The sequence below is a fragment of the Chanos chanos genome, chromosome 7 (assembly GCF_902362185.1).
Source record: "Chanos chanos chromosome 7, fChaCha1.1, whole genome shotgun sequence".
Taxonomy (NCBI): Eukaryota; Metazoa; Chordata; class Actinopteri; order Gonorynchiformes; family Chanidae; genus Chanos; species Chanos chanos.
Window position 1 is genome coordinate 36,397,990 of NC_044501.1, and position 9,620 is coordinate 36,407,609.

A 9,620-nucleotide genomic window follows, 5' to 3' on the forward strand; every position below is an offset into this window, starting at 1 on the left:
TTAACTGTTCATATCAGGAAAACCTGTATTATATATGATATTACGGTACTTTTACAGGTGGATCATGTATTTCATTAATTAATGTCCTTTTTCTGAACTGATGATATCTGAAATTAATGAAGTTAATTATTAAATTTACTCTGCGCAGTTAAAATGCTGAACTGCCTGGTAATTGATTGGTGGTCGAAACGGAGATTTGACATTTCAGTAATTCCAGGTCTCTGCAGCAAGTCTACAACATTTTGAACAGTATAGTTTAAAATCTGAATAACCTTGTGTCTAATGTAGTTTTAAAAAACATCTGAGTATTGTTTCATTCAAATAAATTCTAGTCTAGTCATGTCTATTTTAGTCTAATCTAGTCTAGTCATTCTAGTCTACTAATTCTAGTCAACTAAATTCAATTAGTGATGAAGAATTCTCACCAGAAAAGGGACAAATAATCAAAACAACAACAACAAAAAAACTATAAAAATCTGTTTAGTGAACATAAATGGAAATTTGGAACCTAAATTTGAACGTTGCCTCTTTTTTTTCTGTGGTGTGAAGCGTCGTGAACAGGTCGTATAATGCGAAGGGTGACCGTGCACATACTCACAGTACGGGGTTACATAACCTCGGCTGTACATTGAAACAAAAGAATCCCCCTCTATTTTCCTCTCTTTCTTCTGAGTTCTCCCCCAGTTCAAGTGCACCGTTACCTTAGCAACACTACTGCCATGTACTTTCTCTGAGAAAAACAGGTGAGTGCACGGAAGGGACAGGAAACCGCCGTTATCGAATGCTCAGTAACTCGTAAAACTCTGAATCATTGTGTTAATATAGCATTACAGCATCAATAGAATACAAATACATCGAAAAATCAGTTTTATGAAATTTTAAAGAGAGTGAGCTGAATTATAAGCGTTGTTCTGTGTGATAAAGTGATATTGTTATACCTGTGCTAGAGAAATAACAGACAATGAAGACTAAAAAAAGAGCTCAAAGTTAAACTTGTTGCGTAAAACGATTAGGCAAGACAGTGGGGGCGAGGGGAGAAGAGAAAGACAGGGTCAGATTAGCAAGAGTAGGTACTTTTCAGGGAAAACTAGAAAACCCAGCATGTTTTATTGCTAACGGTTCAGCAGTCTCCAAAGGAGCTTACATCAGTTTAATCACTTGCTTTTCTCTTGGTCCGTTCACTTCAAAAAAAAAAAAAAAAAATCAGGAGCCAGAGAGAGAAAGAAAGAACAGTGAGGGGACTTTTTCCCCCGTCTTTCTAAAAGGGCTGATTTAGCTGTTTCTCTTCTCTCGGGCAAACGTTGTGCAACTGTGAGGCGCCAAGATGAATGTGTGTTTACGGGAAAAAAAAAAGAGGGTGGCGAAGAAGCTTCTTTTGTGCGCCTTTAAGGTATTTGGCCCACGACTTGGGTAACAGCCAATAAGGCGTCAGATAAATCACGTAACCAACGGCAACCGAGCCCAATGTGTGCTTTAAGCAAGATTTTTCTGACTTGAGGAATCAACCACCCTCTTTCTGTTACTGTCCTCCACTACCTCTATGGTGACTCTCTCTGCTCAGGACGGTCCTGGTTCTAGATGAACACTCCCTAACACCTACAATGGAGGCTTTGTCACCCTTTCTTAATCATCCATCTATCCGTCCGTCCGGATCTGTCCAGCGTCTCATTCAGCAGTACTGAAGCTACAGTTAGAGAGAAAGAGAGAGTGAGAGGTATGGAGAAAGTAAAACCCAAGGGACATCCTGTTCTTAAAATCCACCTCCAACACCTGAGCAATTCCACTCCGTCTCACCTCAAGCCTGTTTATCTCAGAGCTCCTAATATCGTCAGGAATAGAAATCCCGTCTTTTCTGATCAGGTTTATTGCTTTCCTGTAAAGTTAGGAATATGGTTCGCATTCCCGGCGTGAGCTCACTGCATTGGTGGCGCCAGCACTGTGTTTGAGACAATAGTCTCACTGTGTGCCAGGTTACTTCCTCTCCTCCCGTCCTCTCCCCTCCTCTCCCCCAAAACCCGCAGGAAACGCGGAGGTCACTCGATGAGGCGGTCGAAAGTGACATGTGCCATGTGGTACCGGTACCCTGCTCCAACTGGGGTACGGTTCCGACCGCTTGCGTCCCGCATACGACGGTTTAAGTATCTTTCGCGGGGTGAGGATAATTTGTTTCAAATGAACCACATGGAATGAACTGCACCCATCGTGTCAAACAAAGGGTAAAGGAAATAGTTGTTTACAGTTGCAGATATTAGCAGCATGCAGTGGAATTCAAGCACTTCATCGAACAATACAAACAAACGCCTGAAAGCTATTTCTATCGTATTATGGCAGAATAAACAATTTCCACGGCCGTATGCAAGGGCTGTTAATGTTTGTATTTTCTCACACATAAAGTGGTCATTATCTGAGTTACGGCTGAGAGTGTAAGTCCATTGAAAATAAGGTGCTGTTGAGTTCTTTGTGTAGAAATGATTGTTTATGGCCAGTTCAGTCCAGTCCAGTGAATAGCGTGTCAGTCAAATGGCCTAGGGCTGAATATGCACAGTTGGTATAGGCTAATGAAGAGGAGAAATATGCACAGATACACCGTTGGACTATGTGTCACAAATATAGGTCAGTGGGAAAACATCAGGAGCACGGTTTTATACAGTACGTACACACACACGCACGCACACACACACACGCACGCATGCATGCAGAGAGATTTCTATAAAATATCCAGTGCATCCCGGCTACTCTAAGTTTTACACAAGTAAAATCCGAAAGTTTTTCACGGAGTGGTCCGTTACTGTATTTCCCATCAATAGATGGGAATAGATTTTAAAAACAATCCAAACTGCTCACAGCCTTAATTTTTCACAGTGTAGCTTGTAACTTTATACCAAATAATCTTATGACCTTATAACCCATATCTGTTGATCCAAAATGCACTCTACCTTTCTGTCTAGATCTGTTTCTGCATACAAAATAGAGAACTGATCTTGTACAGACAGATTGTGACGAATGAAATAGCTGGTGCAGATATAAAGGAAACGCCACTTTGCAATCAACAGCAAAAGGTCTGATCGAATCACATAAAGATAAAAACATTCTTCAGTCGGCTCTAAAATAATACGTGAGCCGCTCAGTGAAATTAATCACGCATCCTCAAACTAATGATCACCCATTGGAACTGCTCGAGGGTTAGGTAATTCCTCTGTTCCAGTTCGAGAATAACGGGCTGGCAAATTCGTGTATTTTAGGCCTATTCGAACGGTGACAGTTTGGGCCAGTACATACCCTGGGGGTGTGTGGTTTTTTGGCTACTTTTTTTTCCTGTGACTCCGGGCAAACAGCCACGGGAGGTTCACTTAGAGCTGCATCCCGTCGTCTTCCAGAATCAAAAGCCAAGTTGAACTGATTTAGGAGCTGTGATTGGTCACAAAGTCCAACGGTGCGCGTAAGGGGACGAGTTCGTGGCATAACGGGGGTGTCGCGCGTAAACCTCCCTCCCCACCTACAACGTGACTTAAAATGCTGGCTCATAACGTTACTGCTACTGTTGCTTCCAATAGACTCTGCTTAGACTGAGACTTTTGAACTCTTAGCACATATAGATACAAATAGGCAGGCTACACTATTGTTTCGCAAAGAAATTTGGGATTCACGTAACAACTTTTAGGAAAGTTAGTTTACATAATATCAAGTGTGTGCGTGACGTATTTTTTGATAGCAACAGGTGCAGGTAAAACACTTAAGGGCTGACGATCTCTTTTAGACAGTTTCCATCGTGTTTAGGTCAGAAAACTTCATTCAGAGTTTCCTACCCGACTGAGGCTCGGTTCGTCAAATCGGCTCGGAAATGGCGAACTCGGGAGTACAATTGTTGGGATTTTTCCTGTCTCTGATGGGTATCATCGGACTCATCATTGGTACTATCCTCCCACAGTGGAAGATGTCTGCATATGTAGGAGACAGCATCATAACCGCTGTTGCGACATATCAAGGTCTCTGGATGTCCTGCGCTTTCCAAAGTACCGGACAGCTCCAATGCAAAATCTACGACTCTATTCTACAGCTTGACAGTAAGCAGACACTGTAATCAAATAAGATATGATGAAGACGTTGAAAGTGTGACTTACCTCTATTTGTGTTGCTCCCATTTTAATTGAGAATATCAATTAAGGCAATACTGTAACATTATTTTCTATTTTCTGCAGTCATGCAACTCTGGACGTCTTATAACAATATATTGCATTTTATCATTGGCCCGAATGCTGTAAAATTTCTGAACACGGTACAGCAAAGCTTATTTATCACATGCCTCCGGTACCGTTAAAGCTAGGTACGGGACAAACATTAATCCAAGCGCACGACCACATAGGCTATTCTAACAATCTAATGACCCCGTTTGTTCACCGACTAAGAATAATCTGTCAGTATGGTTAAACGTAACTGATTGTAAAGTTATCACCGTATTGTTTTCTAATTGCCCCTGTTTTTGTGAAGGCTTTGTATGGTCATACAATGCAGGGTTCGAATTACGGGGGTGATCGAGTGGGTCTGACCCGCTAATTAAGACTTGGATCCCCCCAAAAGAGGTAGAAAGAAGAGTTCGGGGGTATCGAAACATTTATTAATCCCATGTTATATAGCCCTAGAGAAAAGTTGACCCATCCGGTTCTCATTGTATAATTAGCACTCTGATACAGTGTTCTCATTGTTTCTGAATTGCGCTGAAAATGTGAGTGTTGGTGGCGTTGAAAATGTATAACATTTCGGTAGAAAATGTATGTTTTCTGTGTTTAAATCAGCCAACAATAAAGTTGCATGCTTATAAATACCCAGATACACTATATGGGGCTTAAAGACAGCCTGCACTCGGGGAGATGTCCAATTTATCATAGATTTGTTCTTATCAGATTATGCTGTACTTTCAATATTCTTTGTCAAATGATCTTGTTTTCGGTTCTTTATGCAGTAAAGTACATAAAATATTTATGTATTGTTATGTACAGGTGTGACAAAACAACTGTTGGCGCTTACATCATCACACCGAGAAATCGTGGGGTGCGGTTTGAGGAGGTGCAGGGTCTGAGTAACCCTGTTCAGTTCAACATTTAATATATGTAGGCTACTTCTCTTTTCCACCAAAAACAAAAACAAAAAAAAGTTTACGAGGTCTTGGTAGTCGCTCAGGTCTTGTGTAAGTGTCGCGTTGTTAACCGTTTGGACTGAGTGCCCGGACATGTTGAGCGGGTCTGACCCAGCTTCTGATGACGGGGGGATGGAGGGGAGGGGGGGGGGCACAATATGATAAATGGGTACTGACCAAGCCAGCAAGGACAGGAACATACTGTAAATACCAACCCCCCCCCCCCCCTTCCCAAGCCGCAGGTAGTGAAGTAGAACCGGTAACCATGGCAACCGCTCCTCTTTAAGAATGTTAAGCTTCCCTCTCCCATGGAGAGATTTCATAGGAGGTAAACTTTTTTTTTTTTTAATGGAACCTTTGGAATCTTATTTGGTCTGTTTGCCCTTCCCGTTGGCTAGGTGGTCGAGTCGGTCGCATTGACTAATGAGCTGATGTGGGCCACTGGATGTGTGAGCAGGAGTGAGCAGGAGTGAGCATCTGGTTAAAACCGGTTGGGACAGTACCTGACAGCAGGTTGATTTGGGCCAAAGAGGGGAGATGGAGGGGAGTGTGGGAGGGTCTCGACAACATTCCATTGCAAAGATATTTCCATGCCTGGCAAGAAAGTCATTATTGTGTTTTAAACAGACAGAGTAATTATTTATTCTTTCCTTTTCTCTCCCGTACACACCCCCCTCTCCCACGGTATGTGATGTGTTTTAAATAACTGTTAAAAATTTAGTTGACAATTCGCTCCCTCCCACCCTCTCTCCCTCCCACCCTCCCACCCTCTCTCCCTCTCTCCCTCCCTCCCTCTCTCCCTCCCTCCCTTTCTCTCACTCTCTCTCTCTCTCTCTCTCTCTCTCTTTCTCTCTGCTGTTGGATTTTTCGTGGTTGTACTGGAACAGACTGGTTCTTGGGAACTTCTTTCTCTCTCACTCTCTGTCCCTCTCTTTAGCTTTATTGGTCTAGTGACAGATTGGGTCCCAAGGCACTTTTACTGCTCTTCTCTTGTTCCAAGAATGGAAAAAAAACAAAGAAGCCTGACAAATGTACAGGCTGATTCATGGTTCAAAAAAAAATTCCTGCTTAAACTCTCATCAGTGATATTTACTGCTGGTTTTATTACCCCAACTTAGATTAATCCAATATCTTTCGACTGACTGATGTTCAAATTCCATATTTCATACGACTTTATATGAAGGGTTAGCTAATAAAAAACAAAGAACAGAATAATTGCCTATTCTAGCAGTGGCGCTCATTGTCTGTCTCTCTCTCTTTCTCTCTCTCTCTCCCTCTGTCTGTCTCTCTGTCTCTCTCTCTCCCTCTGTCTCTCTCTCTCTCTCTCTCTCTCTCTCTCTTTCTCACTCATAGGTGAACTCCAGACCACTCGTGCCTTGATGATTGTGGGCATCATCGTGTCGATCTCTGGACTGGGCGTGGCCTGCATGGGGATGAAATGCACCACCTGCGGGGCTGACGATAAAGCCCGCAAGTCTCGCATCGCCATGACCGGCGGAATCATACTACTGGTGGGAGGTCAGTGTGCGTGTGTGTGTGTGTGTGTGTGCGTGTGTGTGCGTGCTTACGACTTCCCACTCGCTGAAGAAATGATCTGGCTGACCAGATGGTTTTCAATTGCTCATGTTCACATTACATAACTTAAGTGAATTATACATTCATCTGTAACTCGGTTCAGCTGAGGAACCGACACAAAACAAAGCTGTCTGCAGTCTTCTAAGACTCCTCACATTCATCAGCTTCAAAAGATGTTCTAGAAACATCTAAGTCTGAGTGGGAGGTGTGTACTGATCCGTGTGCCAAAGGCTTTCCCACCCACAGTGTACAAAGTTCTGAAGAATTTGAAAAGAGGTCCGAGGGTGAAAATTGACTGTGTGGTTGATTGGGTACCTTGTAACTTCTCAAAGGAGTTCAGCAATAAAAGTAAATGCCCTCATCTTTATAACCTCACTGTCTTCTGCTCAGATTCTTTTTTCGTAAAAGAAGCGTTTCTTTCTCTCTCTCTCTCTCTCTCTCTCTCTCTCTTTGCCTTTCGATGAACTGATGTCTTTGTTTTACACAGCTTTGTGTGCGATCGTTGCGTGTTCGTGGTTTGCCCACAACGTGATCCGGGCTTTCTACAACCCCTTCACCCCGGTCAATACAAAGTAAGTCTCGAGCACAGAGCCAATGAAAAAAAAATGTTTGAAATTCCTTAAAACTTCATTTTTAAAAAAGGACATATAAGCTGTGAAGGCCCTAAACTTTGGCATTGAGGTTACAGACTTAAAAAATACATTTGAAACACAGACACGTAAGTCTTTATTTATCTTTATAACAGAGAAACTGACAACTTTTTTAATTTCCAACCTGAATTGTTGGTCTTTAATTACATGTCTGGAACATAACAAAGAACTTGGCCTTTCTCTTCGCTACTCTCTGTCACATACGTGTAAATCTCTTCCAGGTTTGAGTTTGGGTCGGCCATCTTCATTGCATGGGGCGGCTCCTTTCTTGATCTCCTTGGGGGAGCCATGTTGGCTGCTTCCTGTCCGCGCCGCAAGCAGGTGTCCAAATACCCCCCCAAGAACTCCTCACGGGCTCCTAGCAGCACCAAGGAGTATGTGTGAGCGCCCTCTACTGGATGAAGAACTAGAACTGCAAACGGTGAAGGATTTCTCCGCTTCCATGAGAATACCAGGCTTCGAGAGTCAGTGAAAGGGTCTGAATTAGGGTTGCATAAGAAGCATGTTGGAGAGCATCATTTTATTACTAAGAGAAAGAAATTGAAATGTGTTTTGATTCTGAAAGTCCCATCCATGAGTATGGTGCCTTATTCAAAGTTTTTTGTTTGTTTGTTGTTGTTGTTTTTTTTAGCACTGTAACTAAAAGAGTGGACAACCTGTCCAAGTTTATACTTTGGAGTGGACAGCCTGTCCAAGTTTATACTTTGGACTGGTCATAAGATTCAAATGAAGGTAAAAATACGCTTTTGTAACAGTGACCTCTGTCATTCTTCAGTGTGACAGAAGACTTCATAAAATCGGTGCTAAGATTTACACTTAGTATGTTCATCATTCGCAGTACTATTTCAATAACCGTCCCACACAACGACAACAGGTTAATGCAGAACGTCTTTTCATGGTGTCTGGCTCTTGTTTTGGAACGGCTCCAGTTTGTAAACGAATAAATGAAAAGGCATTTTAAACATTCTAAACTCAAATATACAGTCAAATATACAATGTTGGAGTTTGTTTGTGTTTGCTTGGTCAGTGTGGAAGACCCTAAGACGTGGGGTTGAAATAAAACCATACTTAGATAAAGGCATTTTAAACAAGATTCACAGATATGCACCTTTTTTTCCTTTCTTTTCTTTTCTTTTTTTTTTTTACAGAATACAGATCTTTAGATTTGTTGAAATATAATTTGTGACACAGTTGTAGTTTGTTAAATACAAAACCTAGGTTTTGAGTTTCAAATCTGCATTTACTGAGGCACATTTGTAAAACTCAAGATGGGAAAATGAGACGTTACGAATGCCGACGAACCGTTTTTGGCGCTTGTTTTTCGTGGGATTTAACAACAAAAATCCACATTTGTATACGCCATCCAGAATTTGCTGCCCAAGGGCCAAACAAGGCAACGGTTGGTCAAAACCAATCAACGTTCGACAAAAAACTACAATCAGAAAATGCAGACTGGTCGCTTGCACCTCAGGTTTTGTATTTGAGAATATTTATGCAACTGTAAAATATGATCTTATCGTATTTCTACAAATGTGAAGACTCGTATTTGTTAAAAAAAAAAAAACAAAAAAACAACTTGCTGTATATACATAGCAAATATTTTTGCATTCATTCAGAAATTGTTTCTTATAAGTACCAGTTAAGTAGTGTTTATGTGCATGATGAAAGCATTCACTCCACATTCATTATAAATCTGAAAGAAAAACACGTTCGTCACAACACAAAGTGTTGTTGTTGTTGTTTTTTTTCAGCATACTGGTGCACTAGGGAATATTTGGCCTAGACTACCTGTCAAAAGGGACAAGGTTTTCTTAAACTGCTGTCCTCTAACAAGCTCAGTGTTGACATTTCATTTTAATCTGGGATAACCTTTATGAGAAAAATAGTCAGATTGCGATCTGGATCCATATTTTTTTTCCTTTAATGGTGTATGTCATTTCAGTTGACCATAGTCAGAATATTCTCACTCTTGTCTTTTTTTTCTTCATGGTCAAAAAAATACGGATGATATTTAAAATTCCTTCAACTGATGGAACTTTTCTGCATTACATTTTGTTGTGAATTAGCTAATCAGTTGTGTCTGAGTGGTTTGACTAAACTCAAGGCACCATATGACATGTAGGGTCTTCAGCTAAATGAAGTTATATGTCTTCGTGTGGAATGAAGGAAACCCATATTTCTATTTTTGTAGATGATTCGGTCGGCAGTTGCATTCCCAGGATAGTTTTTTTTATTTTTATTATTATCAGTATTAGAACCTC

General features: G+C 41.3%; 1 protein-coding gene across 1 annotated transcript; it reads left to right on the top strand.

The window, feature by feature from the left end:
* The first annotated feature begins 3,841 nt into the window (after positions 1-3,841).
* Positions 3,842-7,743, top strand: cldn7a (claudin 7a). The gene is made up of 4 exons (XM_030780630.1): positions 3,842-4,064; positions 6,488-6,652; positions 7,197-7,281; positions 7,581-7,743. The coding sequence occupies exons 1-4, from the start codon at positions 3,842-3,844 to the stop codon at positions 7,741-7,743; spliced, it is 636 nt and encodes a 211-aa protein (XP_030636490.1).
* The last annotated feature ends 1,877 nt before the right edge of the window (positions 7,744-9,620 follow it).

Excerpts from the sequence above, each read along its gene's own strand:
- cldn7a (XM_030780630.1), top strand. The coding sequence starts at position 3,842 with ATGGCGAACTCGGGAGTACAATTGTTGGGATTTTTCCTGTCTCTGATG. Across the intron at positions 6,653-7,196 it reads AATCATACTACTGGTGGGAG|CTTTGTGTGCGATCGTTGCG; the intron begins GTCAGTGTGCGT and ends TGTTTTACACAG. Across the intron at positions 7,282-7,580 it reads TTCACCCCGGTCAATACAAA|GTTTGAGTTTGGGTCGGCCA; the intron begins GTAAGTCTCGAG and ends AATCTCTTCCAG.